We start from the raw sequence: 25313 nt of genomic DNA on the forward strand, positions 1-25313 counted from the left end.
CTAGACTATAAACATCAACAGAGAACTCGAGCACCACATGGTCTTAGAGCCAGGAGGGACTCTGACTCTAGAGGTCAGTACTGCAATGGCCTCCTTTTAGACACACAGAGATAAAGGCAAGAGAGGTGATTCAACTTGGTCAAGGTCACCAGGGAGCTTATTTCAGATCTCTCATTTTCTGAACCACAGATTAGATTTCATCCTCATACCAAGCTTATGTTATACCTTCCTGTAGGGAATAATAATAATCTGTCAATAAAGATACCAATTTGATAGAATATATGACAGCTAAGAGGGTGAATATTAATTACTTTTTTTAAAATATAAATACGTTAATAAAACTATTTGAATATTATTTACTATCAATAAAAGTGTAGTTAATCATTTCTTCATTTATTTATTATTTATTTTATCTATAGTCATTAGCTGAGTGTGGAACACTGCAGTAGATACTAAGATTAGAGTTACAACTTGAAAATTTAGAAGATAAGGTAGGGGTGCCTGGGTGGTTGGTTAAGTGTCTGACTTCAGCTCAGGTCATGATCTCACAGTTCATGAGCTTGAGTTCGAGCCCTTTGTGCTGACAGGTCAGAACCTGGAGCCTGCTTCAGATTCTGTGTCTCCCTTTCTCTCTGTCCCTTCCCTTCTGGCACTGTCTCTTTCTCTCTCTCTCTCTCTCTCTCTCTCAAAACTAAATCAACATTTTTTTTTCAATGTTGATTTAGTTTTGAGAGACAGAGAGAGAGAGGTGCAGAGAGGGAGGGAGACACAGAACCTGAAACAGGCTCCAGACTCTGAGCTGTCAGCACAGAGCCCGATGTGGGGCTCGAACACACAAGCCATGAGATCCATGACCTGAGCCAAGTTGGATGCTCAACTGACTGAGCCACCCAGGCTCCCAAAGGAAGTTTTAATTATTAATGTTTTATCTTTTATTGAGGAAAGTCAGGAAAGATGAAATAGAAGATGAGGTTCGTAAAGTTTTGAGTTATGAAATAAGGATTTTGAACAAGGAATGATCAGGAAATTCGAGGATAAAAGTTTAGTGTTTGGAAAGCAATAAGGAAAACAGCCAGCTGGTGTAGTTCAGGAAATGCAAGCTTCGTTAACAATGGTGACACTATTGATAGGTATAATAATAACTGCTAACATTCCTTGAGTCCTTTCTATTTTCCAGAACTTGCATATCCTTCATCTCTTAGGTCCTTGTAGTAGCTCTATAATTACTGTATTTTAACCATTTTTATAGGTAAGGAAGCTAAGCGTTGGAAAAATTAAGTAATTTGGTTAAGGACACTAAATGATCTGTCAAATGATCTTAAACCACAGAATCAAACACAATTTTAACTGTCTCTAGAAATTTCTTTGTTATTCTGCTCATTATTTTTAAGCAATAAATTTATATAATTTACATAAAATATTAATTCGGGTTTAAGTAACAGCTCATTCAAGTCATTACAGTATGGTGGATAAAGCCTCAGATTAGACACATCTCAATTTGAGCCTTCCACTTACTACATTCCCTCCTGAGGTAAGATATTTAAATTTACCAAGCCTCAGTGTCTTCAAATGCAAAAGTGTGAACATTTATTGCAAATGGCATTTGAGACAATAAGTGTAAAGTACTTAGCTGTGGTAGGTATTTGACAAAAGGTGGTTCCCGCTCACTGATTCTCAGTTTACCCAGAAGACATTGCGTGGGGGTGGCATCTTACTTCCCCAACAATATCAAAGTTCAAGACACTTGCAATCTTTAACCTATGCCCTTGATAAAGTCATTTTTAAAAACCTCATTTCAAATCTCAAAGTTAATTTTTTTGTTTGTTTTAGTTTTATTTTTATAGCACAGACTTTGTTTTAGAAATATTTTCAAGTATACCCTGTCAGGATGTTTTCCTGACATGCCATTCAGTACAGCAACATTCTAGAATAGATTTCGTATTTTATGCTTGTCTGTTTGTATGTCTTTCGTGCCTGAAGAAAGTGGACTAGAATATGTGCCTCTGCAAGTGTTAAGCATAAAATAATTTTAAAGCGATTTCTACATAGAAGAACTAAATTAAGGGCATTATATTTCATCTTTACCATGAAATGAAGGTTTTCCATTTAAAGGAAATGTGTCATTTTAAAAGGTTGAATATGATTGCACACATTTAAAAAAGAAAAAAAGAACAAAACAACAACAAAACATTTTCTTGCTGTTTAAATTCCATACAAGACTCCTCTGTGCACTGATAACATTTTCATTTGATCATGAATTAGATAAACTTTGATTTGTTTTAAACGTCATCCCTTAGTGTTTGAAGCTTTGTAGTTTTTTTGAGGTCAACATTATGACCTTCCTTTTATTTGTACCATTACAGATTTATATTATGCCTAAGTTTCCAACACATTTTCAACAGTTGCTAATGAAAAACATTGTACACTAAAAGTAATATATTATTCTGTAATTCTGCTTTTTAGAGAACATGGCCCTTTACAGAATTTTAAAATTAGAAAGGAATAAAGGAACAATTTGGGGCAAGTCTTCATTTTATGGGTGTGGAAATTAAGCCCATGGATGTTATGGAATTTGCCAAAGGTTTACTTTATCTAGTCTTTCTTTTCTCTATTTATTCAACAAATAACATTTGTGCTTCTACCATGTACAAAGCACTGTGCTGGATGTTATGAGGGACTAAGTGTAAGAAGATTCTCTCCCTCAGCGATGGTAGAGTCTAGTGAGAGAGATGCAAACAGGTAAGCAGTTAACTGAAGGGCAAATATTAAAGAAATAAGCTCCTCATAGGCCCTTCAGCAATTCCCAAACTGATATAATTATCCTTGCATTGATCTAGGTTTCCTTTGAAAATGACCAATTCAACGCCATCATTACCTACGGAAACTTGGACGCCAACCAACATTGTCCTCTTTTCTTCATCTGTCCCCAGCATCTACCAGTCATCTTACCCAGTTTACTCAGTCAGAGTCCTTAAATCTGTTCATTTTCTTCATCCTGACTGCTGGTGAATTAATTTAATACTTTTCCTCTTTCTGTGCACTGTAGCTGCAACTGTCTAACTCCTCTGCCTATCCCTGTTCTTAATCTCCTTAAATAAATTGTGCAGACTCCAGCCAGATTGATGTATTTGAATAACGTTTTGTGTCATTCACTGGCTTAACTTCTATAACCCCTAGTGGTCTATGAGATCAACCTTATTACTTAATGTGTCAAAAACCTCCAGGATCTGGTTTTCCCTCACACTTTTTATGCTAGTTGCCAAACACTCTTTAAAGACTTTTGCCTTTGCTCAATCCATCTCTATCCCTCTGGAATGGGCTTCTCTTTCATCTCATGGCTAACTGCTACATGTCTTGCAGTATTTAACTGTTACTTCCTCAGGAATCTTTTCCTCATCCTTAGTGGAAGTGCTGCTCCCATTGATCCATGAGTTACCCTGGATACCTCTATTAAATACTGTGTTTGTATCTATTTCTAGCATGAGATGTGTGCTCCTCAAAGGTAGGCATTAGGTCTAATGTATCATTGGTCCTTAGTATGGTGCCTGGTATTTAGTAGACAATATAAAATAAAGAAGTATTGGCTAGATTGGTTTATTGAACAAAGTGTTATAAAAGAAGTATAAAAAATATAAGACAGCAGCATCATGGACGTGAGTAATTAATTTCAACTGACAAGATCAAAAAAGCTTCATATAAAATTCAGTACTTTAGTTGAGTCTTTTTTAAAACTCATTATATATTTTTGAGAATCAGACAGAGGGAGACAGAGTGTGAGCAAGGGAGAGGCAGACAGAATCTGAAACAGGCTCCAGGCTCTGAGCTGTCAGCACAGAGCTCGACCCATGAACTGTGAGATCATGACCTGAGCCAAAGTTGAATGCTTAACCAACTGAGCCACCTAGGCGCCCCAAGTTGAGTCTTAAAAGAAGTCCATAATCAGAAAAGTGGGGGATCAAAAGTGCAAAATGAGTTTTTTAAGAGGGGAAAAGTTCCTGGGTCGTGGTTGTATTGCACAGAAATAAAGGTCTCGGGAGCTCTTGGGTGGCTCAGTCTGAAATCAGTTCAGTGTCTGATTCTTGCCTTTGGCTCAGTTCATGATCTCAAGTTTCATGGGATCAAGCCTCACATTGAGCTCCGTGCTGTCAGTGCAGAGCCTCTTCAGGATTCTCTCTCTCTCCCTCTCTCTCTGGTCCTCCCCTGCTTATACTCTCCTACTCCCTCAAAATAAGTAAATAAAGTTTAAAAAAAAGAAAAGAAAAGGCTCATTAGGGCATCTCAGAATGATTGATGAGTAGATATGGGAGTAGGGCCTTGAATGCCACAATCAAGAGTCTATTAGTAATTCCATCAGCAATGGGAATAGGGGGATGGTGTTTAGAATGATGAAGGAACATAATTAGACCTTAAATTTCTTTTCTAGAGTAAATACCTTGAGGGTTGGGGGTTTTTGTGTTTGTTTGCTTCTTTCTTTCTTTCTTGCTCACTATTTTATTCTCAAATAAAAGGTGACTTATATAAAAGTAAAACCTAATTATATACTTGAATAAACAATGTTTTAGAATGGTACTGTCTGATATGTTTTTCTGCAACGAGGAAAATGTTCTCTATCTGTGCTATACAATATAGTAGCCACCAGACACATGTAGCTATTGCTCACTTTAAGGAACTAAGGAATTGAATTTTTAATGTTCTTTCATTTTAATTAATTTATATTTAAATTTAAATAGCCACATGTGCCTAGTGACTATTATGTTGGACAACACAGTGTAGAAAGTTCTCCCTAGCAGAGTCCCAACAGAAAACAGATGGAACACTCAAATTAGGATAATTCAAGGAGAATTTATTTATAAAGAGATTATTTTCCCTAAGTCTGTGTGCAGCCACACATTTAAGGGAACCACAAGAGAGGGTGCAATTAACTGTGGTAGTGATATGAGAGCAATGGCGAGACAGAATTGATGGAATGCTCATAGTTAAGATTATAATCCTGAATCACATTGGAGCAATATTTATAATATGCAGTAAAACTTTTAATGGCATTTCATTGAATGAAATCTATGTTCAGAATTGTTCTTTTCAATAAAGTCTTTCCTGATAGTTTATTTACTTATGAGGAATGTGATTGCTTTGAATCAGTGATTGTGTTGAAACAGTGCTGATCTGAGCTGTGCTTTCTCTTTTTTACCTGGTACTCCACTGTGAGTGGTACCTTTTCCATCGGTAGGATTGTGCTGACTTAATGATGGCTCCTATCAAGGCTGCTTTAAGAAGGATCTTCTCTTCTGAGCACCTAGAATGTAGGCAGGTTCTCACTGTTATCTGTGGTTATATTTTAATATCCTGCCCTTTTTGTCCCTTGCTTCAGTATATACAATTCACCTTCAGTCCTCGCTCACTGCTTGATGATTTGTTAAGGCTTTGAAAACAGAAGGAATGAGAGCTTTTAAACAGGATGGGGCTATTTCTCCTTGCTTTATTTATTTTTATGCCACACAAAAGGAATAAAGAGGCATAAAATGGCTTGACTGAGCCAAATAAATCTGGATAAATAGACCAAGGGCCCAATAAAAAGCTGGAGGTGAAAAGAAGAAAGGCAGGGATGGGGAGGATACAGGGAAGGAAGAAGGGAAGATTTTATACTTTCTTTAATAAAGTAATAAAGATAGGGACTGTTTATTATTACCTAGAGAGCAAAATGTCTTTGACCCAATGAACTTTTAACTAAGATTAAGCTCTGAGTAGAAATTAGGAAATCATCTTTATATTCCTTATTTAATCACTTCAGGTTGTCACCTCCTGTCATCCTTTATTGAAATTTTGTATGCCACTGCAGTTTGCTCTAAGAAGGTTGACATCTTTTAGTTGTTTTGATGAATCCCCTCACGGAAGCTAGTGAGTTTTTATGATCAGCACAACAGGAATCTCCCATATTATTTATGATATCCTGTGTGTGTTAGGGCAGGGAGATATCTCTTCATCTGTCCCACTCCTGACTCTTTTTTGACTATCTCTGCTTTCATGAAGTTGAAAGAGACAACCAAGAGCTACACTGCCTGAAACTGGTAAATATGGGTTTAGTTCTTAAGGTAAAATTAGAAACTGTCTTATAGTCCATTGTGTATCTGTTTATGCCACTGCTTTTCACGGCTCTGCATTAATTTTTCATAATTCTCTACTGCTATCATGGATAATGCTGAGTAGGAGCTGTGAAGGTAGTCACAACTTTCATCTGGGTAATTGCCACCATGGCTTTTATTGCTCTGACATCTAGAAATTTATTTATCTCTATTTTCCCCTCCCTGTTCTCTCCACTTCCTCACTAGATACAGTCTCCATCATGTACTCATTGTCAAAAAGAAACAATGGTTAAAGACTTAGTCATCCTCTGTTGTGTTTCCCCCTAGAAGGCATCTGGAAATGTATGTGACCAATATTTGGCTATCACAGTGCCAAAGAACTGTTCCTGGAATCTGGTAGACAGGAGCCAATGGATGCCAAACATTTTGCAGTGTATGATGGTCTCAAATGATAGTGATTTTTTCCATCTTAAATATTAAATATTTTTCCATCTTAAATAAAACACCATTGCTGAGAAAATCTAGGTGTAAATGAGGTTTAGGTGGGTACTAGTAATCTCAGCTAATAGAGGATTTTAGCTGTGCTTGATGGGTAGATTCTAAAATTTCCTCAAGAATCTAGTATGGCACCTTCCTGACATTTGGTAAGCCCCTAATAAAGCCATGTTGTGTTTTGAATCAAGCTTTTCATTTATAAACTAGTCAACACCATTCAGTAAGTCCTCTGCAAGTTACTTTCAGGAAAAGAAACAAAAAAAGCTTAATAAACTTTACTTTCCCAATATCAAGATTCTAACGGTATTATAAGAGTGATGAACATGCATAGAAACAAAATGAGAATATTGGAAAATGTTCAAAGTGCTATTGGAACAAAGAAAGGTGAGAGTTTACTCTTGAGCAGAGTCAGTGGGGAAAACTCTTTATGGAAACCATTGAGGAACAGGTGGATTTTAAGAGCAGGTTATTTTGGTAGACACTTGCTGAAGTCAAGAGTACATTATATATATAAGAACTTGGGAGGACAGATAGACATGACTAGGAATATTGTTACAGGGAAGGATAGTACTTGAGAAGATGTGACAGAATATAGAACTAAAAAAGAGGTTGGAATAGAGTACAGATGGTCATGAACTTCTTGTAAAGAAGTCTTTCCACTGGAAGCTACGGATTTATGTGTGAATGTAATCATTGGACACAACATATGACACACTGCCTAATGGTCTAAACTTTCCCTCAATTTCCTTCTTCATGGAGGCTGTGCTGTAAACTCCCTCAGTTATCAGTGGCTTAAACTTACCTTACTGATTTTCAAGGTCTCCTCTCAAGAGCCCTTTTCAGTTTATTAATTTAAATGGTAGCAATTTTCTTAGAGGTGAATCGCATAATGATTTTTTTCAATCTTTTTATACAAGATAGCACTGAAAAAAAGTATGATTAGATTCAATTCAGTTGTCTCCCACAAAAGTAATATGTGGAAAATACCAACCAAGGTGACTCTCTGTGTGCTTAATAGCCTAAAGATTTAGGTTAAGGATATAACAGAGAACTATTCTGTTTAAAAAATGAAAAGGTGTTGCACAAATTATCTTAAAGAGCCAAAAACAGCTTCCAGTTCCTACTTGAAACAATTTGTTCTTGGAATATTGTCAGCTAAAATTGTGGTCAACTTTTGCAAATTGTATGAATTTGCACTGCATATTTTATTTAGTGTTTAGCAAAACTCCAATATGGCTCTGCATAACTTACACAATACACCATGAAAATGACTTCAGAAACTCCCACAGAAGTTGACAAATTGGGCATCTAATGCTTTTAAGCTAATTGCATGCTTAGAGGTTAAAAAGTCAACTTGTTAAGAATGAAGATCAGAGTTTCTTGGAGATAATGCTCTGCCGACTACCATACCGAATGCAACCCAGCCCTGTATCAGAAATATTACAGAAACGTAAGGAAAAAATAATGTGAGCTTTAATCACCATTCTACTTAGTCTTAAGTGAAGTGCTCATGAATCATATGCAATATCATAGCAGTTTTGAAACCTATTCTTGAATTTTCAAGCTGTTATTTTCAGGAAATTTAGAAAGCAAATTGCTAAGTGATAAAGAGTAATTTGATACCATTGCTTATGCCATTTTTTCCCTCTTTTGCAGACTGGAAAAAAGGAAAGGAGTAATACCCTGAATATTGCAATAGACAACATGTGCAAGAAGACCAGAGACCTTCGCAGACAGGTGGGGGATGAGAGACGTGGAGACACAAACATCATACAAAATGAACCTTTTTTCCATTGTTAGCATATTTACTCTCTGTTTTTGTTGTTTTTCAATTAATTTAGAACACAAAAGTATAGCAATAAATATATACCTTCCATATTTGCATACCTCAACATTTTTTTGTGGCAAACATAAAATAGGACAAAGAGCATGTGACTTAATATCAGGCAGAATTACACTAGAATTACACTCAAATGCTGGCCCTGCCCTCATCAGCTGTCTGATCTTGGGGATAAATTTAATCTTTTTGAGCCTCTCTGAACCTATAAAATGGAATTAATAAAATAATACATAATACAACTGTGAGGGTTAAATGAAATGCCTATCAGTGTCTGCTATGTAGTGATTTTTTAGGAATGTTGGTAAATTGAATATATTATGTTAAAAACTGAGTTTATCATCCATATGCTTATGACAAACAGCTATCAGTTAGAAACATACCAATTTGCCCTTTTGATTCTTTTCAGAATGCTTTAAAAATTAGTTTCTGTTTAAGCTAATGCTGCTTTGTAAACTTAGGTCATCAGGAACACAGAATTAGGAAGGATTTCATTAATTTACCAGTCTAGTATTATGCCACACGTTAATTTTTTCCTTCTAGAAAATGAAGGAAGACTTAGCTGTTTTCAAAGACTTTGCATTCCATTATTTTCCACTCTTTAATAACTAGAGTTCTTTTTCATGCACAACTTTAACTTGGTCACTATTAATTCATAAAAGAGAGACAAAAGCTTTTCAACCATAAGATTTTAATGCAATATATTATTGTAGTTTAATGGGAAGATTTAGTAAAATTGCCTGAGCAATCTTTTAATTCAGAAGTAGATTTGGAAATGGAATAAATAGGGATCTCTCAGCCAGTTAATATTAGCCGTAAACAAAACAAAACAAAACAAAACAAAACAAAACAAAACAATTTTGAGGTCTGGGAAGATTCCAGTTTCTCAACTTTACGGCCTTAATGTGAATTCTATTTCTACAGTCAGCACTTAGAATCATAGAAAGTAAGAGTTGGAAAGAGCTTAGCATAACCTGTCTTACAATGAGGATGAGAAAGCCTGCCTGTGTGGTGAGGTGACCTGTCTAAGGAGGAAGGGGCAATGAACTGATACCCGTTCATAACCTGTACCAATTCAGGAACTTATACTCACAGGACAATCCTCTTTCTTCATTGCAGGACTTCTATTCTCAATATTCTTCAGGGTTTCTGCCCCATCTTCTCCTCTTGGGATTTGGAAAAGTTGATTTTATGAGCTATCAACAATTATGTCTTTCATTCCTGTCTCATCCTTCTATACTGCCTTCAACAAGGTTATGCAGAAAGTATTAATCTACACTTATATCTCCAAAGCTTTTGGAGTCATTATTAAAAAAAAGTCCAGATAAAGCAATCCATTATATGTAGGATTACCAGATTTAGCAAATAAAAGCACAAGATACCTAGTTAACTTTGACTTTCAGATTAATAAGAAACATGTTTAAATACATCCCAAATATTGCATGGGAGATAATTCCATTAAAAAGTCATATGTTAAGGAGCACCTGGGGGGCTCAGTGGGTTAAGTATCCAACTTTGGCTCAAGTCATGATCTCATGGTTTTTGGAGTGGAGCCCTGTATCCGGCTCTGCGCTCAGTTCAGAGCCTGCTTGGGATTCTCTCAATTCTCTCTCTGACCTCCCCATTCATGCCTTCTCTCTCTCTCTCTCACACACACAAAATAAATAAACTTTAAAAAATAGTGTGGTTATATGAAATTGGAGTTTGATTAGGCATCTTGTATTTGATCTTGCAGTTCTACTTATGTTTTCACCTCACTAACAGTGCTATGTAGAGAGCATGAGGAATCACTAATACTTTTTTGTTATAGTAAAGGGATGTTTCCAGCCTGTAGAGAACTGCTATGTTTTTAGAAGTATGAAAATTCTCTGTGGTTTCACAGGTCAACATATTCATTGTTTTGAGGAAGTATCACTGGTTAACAAACCACTGTAAACAATAGCATCTTTTACTATGTTTCATGATTCCACAGGCTGGCTGGGGGTCAGCAGAGCCATTTTTGTAGTGTTTTCAGTTGTGGCTTCCCATGTAGTGGCAGCCAAATGGTGACAATGTCTGGGTTCAGGGTTGGATGTTTGAGGCCTCAATGCTTCTTTTTCTTCCCTCTCTCCATGTGGTGTCTGATCTCCTAGGACCCCTTCATGTAGTTGCTCTCTCCAGCAGGGTAGCCTGGATTTCTTGCATGATAGCTAAGGCTCCAAGAAAGGTGAAATGGAAGCTTCTAGACTTTCTTAATGCTTAAGCTCCAAAGTTACCAGAATGCAATTTCTTCCCCCATTCTATAGATAAAAATAGTTATGAATCCTGCCCTAGGTCAAAAGGAGTAAATAGAAGTTCAAAAAGTGATACATGTTGTATAGGATGGCATGGGATTGTTATAAATTTGTCTCTGGACACGTCTGTGGTCTTCGATGTCAGTGAGGTAGTTGCCATGATTCATTCTCAATATCCTTACTTGCCCTCCCTAGGATACCATTTTCCATCCTGATGTTTATGCTTTTGCAGTAATAAAAACTAGCTCAACAGCAACATGAAGCATCTCCACCTCTTCTTATTCTTGCAAAGTTTATCAAGCAGTTTGTTTCAAGCATCTGATATACATTCTTCCTCACAGGAAGAAGAAAGCCCGTACCCTTAAAATGTTTTTCTTTGGAATATTTAATGTTCATATATTGTTGTAGATTTGTTTTTACGTGCATGTTGTTTTTAGTAGACAGTGATCAGAACACATCTTCTTGCCCATTCATGTAATCTCCTTGCTACCCATGGCTTGTCCCTCAAAAACACAGAAACATTTTAGCCCTGGTTCAGAGAATCATTGGACTTTTATGAGGAATGAAATAGATTGCTTAGATCTAGAGGGGAAGCAAATTACACATTTTGGGGCAACAATATGAAATGTCCTAGAAGGTGACTTAGTGCATATTTGTCTGAACCTTATTGCTTTGTCTTTTTTTTTTTTTTTTTTTTACCTGCTACACTAGGGAACGAAGACAAAAGTCCTTGGCATGGTGTTCCAGATTCTCTGTGATTGGCCCTGACTTTAATCAACATTATTCATAATGTTCCTTCTCTTTCACTTTTTCAGTTCCTCCTCCTCACCACATTACACATTAACCTGTTCTCTGACAAAAGAGTCAACTTACTATTCACCAAATTTTCCATTACTTCCCACCCCCCAAAACACATGTATCTTTTATATATAGTTTGTTTAACGTGGTGTTTTTCCTGATCCTCTTACTCCCCTACCTAACCCCTAATCAACCTTAGGGACTTCAAGACTAATGTAAATGCTACTTCTCCCATAAAACCTTTACCATTCTCATCAGGTGGAATTATTACTTTTTTCTTCCTAGAGCATTTATAGCACGTGTAGTTCTTTTACAGAACTACTATAGCTTGTATTTTTCTTCTTTAATGGATTTTTCTTCCCACTGAAATTTAAATCGTTAAAATGATAGTTATATCTTTCATTTAGTATTGTTTTCCAAAGCTGTCCACCAACTCTTTACATTATCCCTTATATTATTCATTTTTATTTCTGAAACGAGAAATAGTACCATAGAGTTATTACCTCAATGTCTTAGGTAATTCAGTTTACTGAACAATACTTAACTAACTGGTAGAGTGGAGGTTTGAATTCAAGTCCATCCAACACCAGCCCAAATTTGTAAACACCATATGAGAGGTCAGGAATAGTAGCCTATTCACCCTCAAAATTCCTGGTACCTCATAAACTGATTTTAGCATTCTAATTTTTCTTCCTTACCATTTATTTTACAAGTTTTTTATCATTATTTTCTTCTTTAGTCTATTTCCCATCACTTATTTGAGAACGGCATTACCTATTAAAATTCTTAATAAGGGAGGAAGATTTTTAAACTTCATTTCTTCATTTAAAAACTTAAGACAATAGAATATGTTCCATTTCTGGATCACTTTGCATAATACAAACATACATTTGATTTCACTAAAGGCAGATTGAAAATTTTATTTGTGTATACTGAAAAAAAAATGCTTATTTTATAATGCCAAAGTAGGGACTTGAGATATGTCAAATTAAATAGGGTTCTGATGAAAACAAACAAAGCAGAAACTTGACTGATCCTTTAGTTGCTCAGTTGGTGAATCGCTATATCCCTCTCTTTTCCATTTTGGTAGTACCAATGCCACACTTAGAAAAAAATACCTATGTCATTATAGCTCTTCTTCATCATTCTTGTAATCAAAGATTAACTTTCAATAAGATAGTAGTCTCATTAAATAGGCACAGTAGGTCTATGTTGAATTAATTATTAGGTGATTTTATTAGTTCTTATTACTCCATTGAGCTCTGACAGTTACATTTTGCTAATTGACTTAAAATCAAAATGGCATTAATGTACACACATATAATTTTTTTCTAGTTTCCTGAGAATAATTATTTTCTGAAACACTTTCTTTTCTTTCCATTCCTCTTCCCCTCACAATTTTATTCTTTCTATATTCTTTTATTTGGTGGTGGTGGGGCGTGGGCAGGGCTATCTTATAGTTTTCACATACAGCTTTTACTTTTGAGTTTCAATTGTAGAGAAATATATTATTTTATTTGAGATCCCAAACCACTTACATCAGTGGGAAATAGAAAAATTGATGTCTCAAAGCCTTTTATTAAACTGTAGTGAGAAAAGATGGAAAGCCCCTCAGTTTGATTTTGTGCCTGACATCTTTCATGCCTGGCCACAAACAGGTACTTATTGAAAATACATACCTCTAACTCCTATTGGTCTCCCACTAACTTCAGATTTTAGTGCTGCAGCTTCTAAAGTTGTCCTATTTTTACATTGGCATGTTGGATTCTTCTTTAAGATTATTTTTTGTATATCACTCAAATGAAAGGAATGAATTTTTCCATTGGTCTGGAAAATAAAGGCTTCTTAGGTATTATGCATAGATATAGATAACTGTACAATTTAAATGAAAAAAAACCCCGCATGTCAGAATATGCTACAACATCTAAAGAAAATTACGTAGCATAGCATTTAAAGCCTTCCATGTTTTGTCCCTATTTGCATTTCCAGTCCTATCTCATGGTAGTTCCTCTTACACAATCAGCATAGTACAGGGGATGGTGGTTTCAAATTCAGTAGTGTACGAAGCAAAAGTGATAACATGTGATCATCACTGGATAGTTTATGTAAGACATCCTTCTATTACTTGGCATATGACCAAACAACATTACCGCCAGACAACTGTGTCTGTTTTGTATCAGATTCCCCTGAAAGCAAATCCTGAGACCAGAACCTGTGTCCAGGTAGGAGGCAATTACTTGGGAGACAATTCCAAGAAGCAAGTGTAAGAGACCATGAAGTGTAAGAGAACAGGCAGGGAAAGAGGAAAGGATATGCTCTTTGCAGTAGCTACTGTCAATAACAGGAACTTAATTCCAACAGAATTTTGAAAGCATTGGCATAGTCATTTTCCAGTCCTTCTGTCTTGTCCTTCTAAACATAATACCACATCTCCGTGGTCACCTTTTTCATTTACTGCATTTTGGATTTAGCAACATGCCTTAGAATAAAGCAAAAAATGTGTTCCTAACATGGCTTAGTTAAAAAATAATAATAATTTAGCCAAAGCATTTCTTTATTTATTCCTTAATAATAGTAAATCAGCTGTACCTTAAGCCTCACCTTTGCAACATATTTCAGCCCTTGTGTATGGAATGAAGGATTGAATGAATAGCAGGGAAAACATAGTAGAAAATCTTGAAAAAAAAAAGAACAAGGGAGTACATATCATTAAAATGAAGGAAAGACAGATAGCACCACAGAGGGGAAATACACAGACTATCGCAAATGTATCCAGTACTGGAAGATTGTTAAAATTACTCGTATATTTTTTAAAAAGGGCACAAGGTGGGATAATAGTTATTATCTCTCTATATTTTTTCATGGTGATAAAATATATATTTTTAGAAGTACAAGAAGACAGTCTAACTATCTGGATGTAGTTGTAGTTGGGAACATACATCAAAGTCTCATCTCCCATTCATTCTCCAAACCATCACAATAGGTTTCACTTTCCTCTCAAACTGCTCTAAGTTTATCAATGACCTCTTAGTTGTCAAGTCCATCAGATAAACCTGATTTCTTTTTATTTAACTTATTCTTAAAACTAAACTCTGAAACTCATCTTTTTTTGAAATTTCTTCACTGTCAGTTTCCTTATTTTCCCTTACTGTAACATTTAATGACTCTCACCCCCCCACTAAGGGACCATGTATTTTCATCTTGATGTATTTCATAAGACCTTGCTTTTAGTAGAATGGTAAGGAGATGATTCTGAGAAACAATTGTTGAGTTGAATGGAATCAAATACAGAGAAAAAATCAAATACAAAGAAAATATTCAAGTCGATAATGTGGGTACTATAATTGCATCTAGCAGGATAAGTACATTTGGAAAGCATTGACACAGATTTATATGAATATTTCTCTTTTAGTTGTTGGTCATTTGCTCTCTTTATTTTTTGGCCATCATCTGAGTCTCTTTTTAGATCCTACTTTTCCATCTGCATGATTCCCATATATAGTAGTATTTCCTAAGTTTTAATTCTTGGGCATCTCCTCACTGTGCATCACCCTCTATGTTCTCCTGTCTACCTCCTTGGCTTGAATTACCTCCCATATGTATGTTGGCTACTACTTGCATAGCTTTAGTGCAGATCTTCTCTTAGCCCCCCTTTTATATATGCTGGTAACAAATGAAAGATAAAAGGATAAAGAGGAGGGATGGTCATTGGAAACTGTTCCCCCTCTGAGATTCCTTCTACTTGTATGTATCTGGAACTAACATAACTAGTAGCTCCCAGCTCAAGTCCCAACTTGTGATTCTTTGCCTGACTTCTCTGGTCCACTCTTGATGGGCATCAAACACATTGTTCATTCACTCAAGGTCTTCCCTTTGCCTTGTAAGTCCTTAGCACTCTGTACTCTGTCCTAGTAGGGGTTCAGATGATATTAATCAGTTGCCATTAATGATTTGCCTTTTTGCATGCTAAGTAGATTCTTTACTTAGGGATCTTCCCATAGCCTTTGTAAAATTCCTAGAAACTAGAAAATTTCCCAGTTCTTCTTCCTAAAATGTAGGCAGAAGTATATTTTCTCCTAGAAATCTATTATTATTAAGGATTTATTATCCTATAAATATTATAAAAATGTAATAGTTTTTTTTCATGCAGCTTCATTAATATTATTACGTAACCCAAAACTATGGTAACTATCTATTCATTTTTTAAAAATACCCTAAAGAATAATTTTCACAGAAGGCAAATTATAAATTTTCTGTCTGATAGCTATTTATCTCTTTGTTTTAGTGTATAGAAAATATTAAATTCAATGAAGAGGTTAACTAAAAAAATTGGGGAGGCTTTCATAGTCATTGACATTGTTGATGAAACAGTTCAAGATATTGTGATCCTTTAGGGCTCAATATTATATAAATATATTGCATTAATTTTCCAATGCAGTTTTATATTTCAGAAAATATCTGCCAAATAGAGTAATTACCTGATTGTCATTTATGAGTTTACACATAATCTAATTTAAAAGAACTAATTGTAGCAGAATGTTATACTTGTTTAATAATTTAAGGTGTAAGGGCAAGAACAATTAATGCAGTTGAAGAAAATTGGACATCAAACTCATTTATTATTCTCCTTGCTCTATTAATCTGTTATCAACTGGCATAATTGGTGATCTAACTTGGTTTAATTACCATGAAGATTACAATTTAGCTAATCAAAATTTATCATCAGTTCCTCCAACAAAGTAGAAAACATTTTGTAATTTTGAAATTATGAAAATACATGATGTACAATGTTGTTTGTACATATGCATAAACATTACAATAGTGTGATTTTTTGATGGAAAATGGAGTATTATCCCTTATAATCTGACCTCTGCACTAAGTGTAATTTAAGAAAATAATAGTGAATTTTGAGAAGAAGTGCGCTATTGCTCAATGTTTTTGTTGGATATTTTGTTTGTTTAAACTTTGTAAGTGACATTCCTACATGGTCTTAAGTATTATTAGTTTAGAGATTGTGTGAAAATACATAAGATAAATTTTGTAACTACTGAGATTATAAAATAGGAAATAACAAAAACCATTTCCTGAAAAAAAATTGAGTTTTTTATTTCTCCTCAGCTCCGTAAGGCCATTATAGATCATGTATCAGACTCCTTTTTGGATACGACAGTCCCACTTTTGGTTCTCATTGAAGCTGCCAAGAATGGCCGGGAGAAAGAAATAAAAGAATATGCTTCAATATTTCGTGAACACACCAGCAGGCTCATAGAGGTAAGCATGCTAGAACTGTAACTGCTCTAAATCCCGGAGAATGAGACTCTCATTCCCCATTTACAAGTTGACTTGTACTCAGATAAAAAAACTTTTGACAGAAGCAAAGTTTAAATTGTTTTCTTTAATGCATATTTGTTTTCCAAAGCTACACACACACACACACACACACACACACACACACACAGGTTAAATGCAGATATTTTGTTTTAACCTTACGAATATTTTCTTCATATTTTAACATAAAAGTATCAAATACTCTATCTCATGCCATTTTATTGTTTCTCTACCATCTTTCCATGGATGTATTACTCTTTTAGGTTTTCAAATCATATTGAACTATGTAGAAAAATAATGTAAGATTACAAGGGTAGAAAGATCCAAAATAAGTGGATATAGTAGATTGGTCCATGATCTGCTAGATGCAAGAGGAGATGATAAACCTATCATTTTCTTCAGCTTGGAAACTGGAAGCATGAAAATGCTCCATGACTTGGGGACAAGGTGACATATTGCTGAAAGAGCCATAAAGTGCTAGGCAATTCCTAGGAAATAGATAAGGCACCTATTATATTATGGGGATCAGTAATGAAGCCATAGAAGAAGAGTAAGTGTCAATGGAAGGATTTCTAAAACCAGTAAGGTGACAGTTCTCACAAAGCCAGGAACCCATGGAAGGGAAAATGTGCTTGACCAGATTCATATACCAGAGCTGATACACTGCCAGCACTCATCAGTATGACTGTACCAGTTGTTTACAGCTAGTGTCTGTTCTCATTGTCAGTGCCATGCTGTACTGATTATTAAATTCTCTGACTGCCACACTTTTATATACTTACTGGCCATGTCTTTGTGGTGAAATATGTTTAGGGGCTCAAATTGCTTGGTAACCTTGTCAGTTAGAAGTAGACACCACCCAAATTAAAATCACAGCATTTGATAAAACATCTATTAACATAGAGGGTTTTCCCAAAATCTTAAATGTGGATCCCCTAGGAAGGAAGTTTCCAATGTAGCTAGCATTTTCACTACAAACTTTCTGGTTCCTAATCTTCATGTCTAAAAATATGAAAGGAGTGGATAAATAGATAATTACTAAGATCTTGTCAACCTTAAAACTGACCTACGTCCAACTTTGAAATTGACTTTGAACTTCCCAAGAACTCTGCATGACAGGATCACTGTTAACAATTTTCACTGGCGTTATATGGAAATAAAGGTAACCCAAACCAGGCCAATTGGAGATGGAGCTGATATCCAGGCTAACAATTTTTAACTAATTCATTCAATTATTTATTATAATTCTAGCTTTATTTATTCCCTCTTGTCATCTTCCTCAAATATGTATGCACTCTTCCCACAGGGAAATGTTAAAAGTAAGAGGCAAAGCAGAAGGAGCAAATCATTAAAGGCACCTAACTAAGTGTAGTCCCTGATAATCAAAAACATTTTTTTCTAAAAATGTGTTCTTTAAGCTGAAGATACACCAAATTATGAAAACAATTTGTTGGTGAAATGTTCTGAAAGTAAAAGCTGGTATCAGCTAATAAAGTTGCATCCCTATTGCTATTTCTTAGTTTAGAAATATGTTTCTTAGTTTCTTAGTCTAAGAAACATAAATATCATAAGGTGCTCAATAAGGAAGTAGTACCCTTTGGTCATACAATTTTTGGGGGAAAAGTTGTATCTATTTCTCCTCTTGGAGATTTTACAGTTTCAAAAAATCCATAGATAAAGAGACCCCTTAAATTAAGGCAGAATTTCCCCAAATCAGTTTACCTGAGGAGCTCTTCCTTCCATGACACTTATTATTAAGGCAGTGCCTTGAAGGAACACTTGGAAATGCTACCTTAAGTGCTCCTGGGTGACTTGGTCAATCATGCGTCTGACTGTTTCAACTCAGGTCATGTATTCTACAGTGCAGAGCCTGCTTGTGATTCTCTCTCTCCCTATCTCTCTCTGTTTCTCCCTGCTCATGCTCTATCTCTCTCTCAAAATAATTAAATAAACTTAAAAAAGCGCTACTTTAATTTATTGAGAATAATCGTTTATTATTATGTAGACGGAGCCCTAAGAATCTGTTTTAAATATTCAATGATCTGGAAAATTCTGTATTTCATGCGATCATTGAAAGAATAAAAAGATTTTATAATTTTGAGCTACTGGGGGACTGAGAATGAGTCTTATTTAACTTTGAGTGTCCCCTTCAAATATACGATGAGATTATGCTAGTTTTGCACTCTCATAGTTCTCCTTCTGGTATTACTGAGAAACTCGTCTAAGGCATTTTCAGTTCCAGAGAGATTATATCACATAACAAGCCATCTCCAAACTTAGTGGATTAAAACAACCATTTATTATTCTTTCACTATGGGTTGACTGGGCAGATGGGCAACTCTCACTTAGGTTTTCTCATGTGATTACTCTCAAATAATGCCTAGGGATGGAACCCTTGAGAGGTTTGACTGGGCTAGACATATAAGATGACACATTTACATGACTGAAAGTGCATGATAACTGTCAGCTGCGAGCTCAGCTGTGGCTCTTCACTGGGGCACCAATACATGGCCTTTCTATGTGGCTTCAGCTTCTTGCAAAATTGTTGCTGGTTCTGAGATGAGAAGTCACAAAAGCAAGTCATAAACAGGAAGCTTACATCCTCTTTAGGTCTGGGCCCAAAAGTGGCAGAATACCACTTCCACTGTATACGATTAGTCAGAGCAATCACAGAGCCTGCCCAAATATGAAGGGATGCAGGGAGACATGAAACTTCACCTCTCAACGGAAGGAATAGCAAAGTGTTTATGGCCACCTTTGATCTACTATACTTCTCTTCTCAGGACTTAATTTGTTTTACATAAAGTGTAGGTTAAACAAGATAATGTCTAATGTCACTGCCACCTTTTAAAATTCTATGATATAAGAAATACTTTTTATAATTGGGAGACTTCTAATTTTCTAAGAGATAGAGGCTGGAAGAAAATTGTTTTTAAACATACTGTTTATCCACTACATTGTTTAACAAAACATGGGCACTTCGGTGGCTCAGTCAGTTGAGTGTCTGACTTCAGCTCATGGGTTTGAGCCCCACATGGGGCTCTGTGCTGACAGTGCAGAGCCTGCTTTGGATTCTCTGTCTCTCTTCTTTCTCTGCCCCTTCCTTTCTCTCTCTCTCTCTTTCTCTCTCTCTCCCTCTCAAAAGAATTAAAAACCCAAACATTAAAAAAAGAAAGAAGACAAAGGAAAGCAAACAAACAAACAAAACACTGCATTTATCTCTCAGGAACATTTCTTTTTGAAAGGAGCTGTCTAACCAAGGCAATAGAGAAAATCATCATTAATTTATTACAAACATTCCACCAGAAGTGTCTGTGACAGAGTCTGGGGAAATAGGAGAGTTTAAATATATTAGTTTCAGAAGACATTGCGAGTTTACCTTGTCTGGATTGTTTACCAATCCACCTTTGTTTTCACTACCACCTGTCCACCCAGACTACTTATACCCATCTTATTCCCCAACTGGGTAATTTGATAGAGTAGGACAGAAAGTCTTAGATTCTAAATGACTTCAAGGGGAAAAGCTATTTTCAACATGTCTGGGTTTTGATACCTCAACTGTGTTTGTCAGAGAAATCTAAAATCAGTGAACTTGTTGAAGTAAGACTTAAATGGAAAGAAAAGTCCATTTTTAAAGAATTCCTATCAGGTCTTTAAAGAAAAACTTCATGTTGTTAAAGGAATACCCTAGATAATGGTTAAAATTGTAGCTTTTACCAAAAAAAAAAAAAAAACTGGATTTGAACACAAAGAAATGAAAACAAAAATGAAAACAAAGCATTAAGAAATTCTATGGGTAATTCTTAGGCAACCAAAAGGATTTGGGGTGTTAGAGAAAATAAATAGAAATGAAGAGGAGAGTAGCCAATAAATTGGGACTGAACCTTCCCATTGTCTAGTGTGGTCATATCTGAGGTCTCCCTTTATATTATCATGTAGTTTGGTATAAAACGATCATGGGTGAAGTGATGGTTATAAAACCTCAGTAGTGTAAATAACTGGGGAACCTAGATTCTTGAGGCTAATTTTGTTTCATTATGCTGAACTGAGTAACTATTAGGCAAAGCCTATCCTACTTTGTTTTTTTTTTAATTTTTAATGTTTTATTTATTTCTGAGAGAGAGAGAGACAGAGTGAGCAGGGAAGGGTCAGAGAGAGAGGGAGATACAGAATCTGAAGCCGGCTCCAGGCTCTGAGGTAGCAGTCAGCACAAAGCCCGATGCAGGGCTCGAAACCACAAACCGTGAGATCACGGCCTGAGCCGAAGTCGGACGCTTACTGAGCCACCCAGGCGCCCCAAGCTTATCCTACTTTGAACATCCCAATTACTCTGTATAACATGAGATCCACCAAACCATGCTGGAAATGAGAAGGAAGAGTCAAAAAGTTTGCATAAAATGAGATAAAATTAGAGACGGAGGCAAACATAAGATACTAAAAACTATAGGGAACAAACTTAGGATTGCTGGAAAAGTGGTGGGGGAGGATGGGGTAAATGAATGATGGGCCTTAAGGAGGACACTTGTAATGAGCACTGGATGTTATATGCAATTGATGAATCACTAAATTCTAGCCATGAAACCAATACTACACTATATGTTAACTAACTTGAATTTAAATACAATCTTGAAAGAACAAAAAAGTTTGACATTTTAAAAATCATCCTTATTAAGTGATTATCATCTAATGACAAATGTGTTCATTGAATTATATTTCCCAGTACTTTGATCTTACACTGATGGTGAATTAGGGCACCATTAACTCTAGTGAATTCCACCAATAATACCTATTAAACATAAAGTTTAAAATAGTAATTTTATCTTAAAAATTATAATAGTTAGATTCTAGAGAGTAAGAATTTTACCTATAATCACTAAGAGACTCTTTTGTTAGCCAAGTCTATGCAGCTAGTACTCAATAAATCTGTATTGAATGAAGAACACAATCATAATACTAATTCACTTTCCTTTCTCTCTAAAAAGTTAACTTTGGGGCGCCTGGGTGGCTCAGTCAGTTAAGGGTCCGACTTCGGCTCAGGTCATGATCTCACGGTTCGTGGGTTCGAGCCCCGCGTCGGTCTCTGTGCTGACAGCCAGCTCAGAGCCTGGAGCCTGCTTCAGATTCTATATCTCCCTCTCTCTCTGACCCTCCTCTGCTCACGCTGTCTCTCTCTCTCTCTCTCTCTCAGAAATAAATAAAACATTTTTAAAAAATTAAAAAAATTAAAAAATAAAAAGTTAACTTTGAGGATTCTAGTAACTGGACTTGGAACATATGTCTGTGCCCAATTATTTAGTAGAGTGCCTTCTACTTTAGTGAACATGAATACTTTAAAATAATTCTTCACAATGATATTAGCAAATACCTTTGCCATCAAAAATGAACACTATAAACCATGCTCCAGATCTCTCTCAGAAGGAATTTGTTCCACGATTAGATAATATTTTAAAGAACTTTGTGCACTTCACAGATACACTTTGTAACTTTAATGTGGTAATGTAACAGTTATTCAGAAGAATGCCATTGCACTCAATACATGTATTGCTTATTATAAAGGCTGTTACTTAATATTTCTTGAAAATTACATTCTAAAAACTCAACTATTATTTTTGAATCATATTACAATTTGTTCTCAGCAATCAGTTCATGCTGAACACTAACTACATAGTTGCTATCAACTAAAAAGGTAAAATCTCCACTTTATCCCATGGGTTTTACCACATTAATTCTCATTAAATATGACAGTGTTAATAATCTAAGCCTTAAAATTTTCTGCGAATTAGAGAAGTTTCTCTGTGTGAAAAGCCAGCTTCGTCAGTGCTTTGACTTATTCATCAAAAATTCATCTGTCTTGATGCACCTTATTTTAGTAAGTTTCATGGGAGCCTTTCATCAAAAAGGAAAAAGTGGGTGGACATTTAATTATAATACTTCCCTCCAACCTACAAAGCTGATTGTTCCCACTCACAAAATGGCGAGCCAGATTTAGCAAAGCCCCAGTGCCAAGAGAGAAGGCTGGAGAGGGGACTCTTGCTGTTTGCAAGAAGTGCTCATTGCTCTCAGTGCTACTTCTATCTTTGCTTTTCGACAGAATCCTGTTCAAGTGTCACACGTTGCTTTAATTGATCATCTGTTATCAAATAAGGATACGCTCAGTTATAAATAAATAGAGCTTTTAGAGTCCCATCCCATTCTTCCTCCTCTCCCTAAAAAAGAAAAAAAAAAAAGAAAAAGAACAAACCCATACTTATACTGTACACAAACCAGCAACTGTTCTCAGTGAACATCTTGGCAGCTCTCCTTTTTAATGGGGAAGGGATGTTATAACTAAGTCAGGAATGCTTTTGGTTATATAGAGCACAGGTGTGACTGCCCACTGCCTGGATTAGAAACTGTTCAGCATCTTATTCCTTTCATCTAAAAGTCATGATGAGCATGATTCTTAAAAGCCTAACTTGAGGGGTGTCCGGGGTTGGCTCAGTTGGTTGACTGACTCTTGGTATCAGTCCAGGTCATGATCTCACGGTTTGTGAGTTCCAGCCCCACCTCGAGGTCTGAGCTGATAGTGCAGAGCATGCTGGGGATTCTCTCTCCTTTTATCTCTCTCTCTGCCCCTCCCCCACTTGCTCTCTCTCTGTCCCAGAATGAATAATAATTTTTTAAAAAAATTTTTAAAAAGCCTAATGTGAATGTTCAGTGAGTGACCTTTCCATGTTGGAGAGAGTTCTTTATAAATTTTCCATTCATGGTGTTTGGAATTCAGGGAAATGAGGAGTCATGCAATTATAGAAAAATCAGAGCCTTTCCACAGTCCTGTGGAGATATTTTTGAATGAGATATTAGTGTTTTGGAATTAAGAGGAAGGAGAAAGCTATATGGGATTAGAGTAGTTTGGGAATTTTATATGATGAAGTAAGCAACACAAGCAATATTTACATCAAAATGATGACTAGGCAGGAGCTAGATTTGAAAAACTAGAACTTCAAGTGGACTTGAACATAACATGACTAAAGGCACAATGCTCATTCCTGTGTTCCAGGAATGCAACAGAAATGAATTCTGGATCACTAAGTTGGCTGAAGCATGAAGTGGGATAGAGACAGTTGATGAACACCCTTAAGTGTTTGATTGCCCGGTGAAAGGTTAAATTTCATCTTCTAGAACTGGATCCAGTAATGGATTTAGAAAGCTGCAGTTACTTCTCACAACAGTAGGGTTAAAAGGGAAGTCATATCTTAGGGGAGTTTGTGTATGGACTATTTCATATTTGGATATAAAAATTTTCTAACCCCTAACAATTGATTAGAATCTCATAACATATTTAAAAAGACTGTATTTAAAAAGACTGTATTTTTAAAAAGACTGAATTTAAAACCTGATTTGGTCTTATACATTAAAGAGAAAGAGAAGAAAATATGATTTAATAATGAACTTGGAACAGAAAAGCAAGTAACTCAATACTTAATGACGCTAGATCAATGCTAACCAATAGAAGGTAGACCTCAGATATAATTTAAAATTTTCCAGTAACCACCCTAAAAAAAGGTAAAAATAAACAGGTGAAACCAATCTTAATAACATGTTTACTTAATCCAATACACCCTAAATTTTATCATTTCAACATGTATTAATGTAAAAACTATTAATGATATATATTATTTGTAGTATGTCTTAGAAATCTGGTGCATATTTTACACTTAGAGCCATTCTTAATCTAGACTAGATATATTTTAAGTGTACAATAGCCATACATGGCTAGTGGCTATGTATTGGACAGTGTAGTTCTAGATAGATGATTAGCAAATTGAGGACGGGAGTGAATTCATTCATTCATTCAATAAGTATGTTTTAAGGGCCTACTGTGTGCTATACACTGTCTAGAGTCTTTGTTTTTGTTTTCCTAGCCTAATATAAAGAGCATCCAATAAATAATTATTGAATTAATTAGTATATAAACCAGGTAGAATGACAATGAATCTTATAGAAAATTTTAAAAGATGGCAAACAGCATGGTTTATTGAATAAAGCATAAAATATGGAGATAGACTTGGTTTTGAATTTTGGATTGATGTTCTTGGGAAAGTCACTTAATATCTCTTGATTCTATACTGTAAAGGGTATACTCCATTGTAAAGTGAAAATAATAGTAAGGTTGAATGGGTTGACACATTAAAGTACCAAATGCCACATCGTTGAACATTGTTGTTCAGTGAGTGTTCGTCTTCTTCCTTTTCTACTTTTAAACATCTTTTCCCCAGGGGCACCTGGCTGGTTCAGATGGTTAAGTGTCTGACTTTGGCTCAGGTCATGATCTATTATTAGATAATGAGTTCAAGCCCCACCACACGTTCTGTGCTGGTGGTGCAGAGCCTGCTTAGAATTCTCTCTGTCTCCCTGTCTCTCTCTCTCTGCCCCTTCCCCACTTGCAGTCTCTCTTTCTCTCAAAATAAATAAATAAATGTAAAAAAATAAATTAACCCTCCCCCCCCACCCCCACCCCCG

At 35.7% G+C, this 25313-nt stretch overlaps 1 protein-coding gene across 1 annotated transcript in view; it reads left to right on the plus strand.

The window, feature by feature from the left end:
• The window catches only part of CTNNA3 (catenin alpha 3), a 1601461-nt gene that overhangs the window by 791676 nt on the left and 784472 nt on the right, over nt 1-25313 (plus strand). The window contains exons 8-9 of the mRNA XM_077778723.1: nt 8232-8312; nt 16602-16754. Coding sequence (XP_077634849.1) covers nt 8232-8312; nt 16602-16754 — 234 coding nt within the window. The remainder of the gene's footprint in view (nt 1-8231; nt 8313-16601; nt 16755-25313) is intronic.

This window comes from Crocuta crocuta, unplaced genomic scaffold, assembly GCF_008692635.1.
Source record: "Crocuta crocuta isolate KB4526 unplaced genomic scaffold, BGI_CrCroc_1.0 scaffold167, whole genome shotgun sequence".
NCBI classification, from domain to species: Eukaryota; Metazoa; Chordata; class Mammalia; order Carnivora; family Hyaenidae; genus Crocuta; species Crocuta crocuta.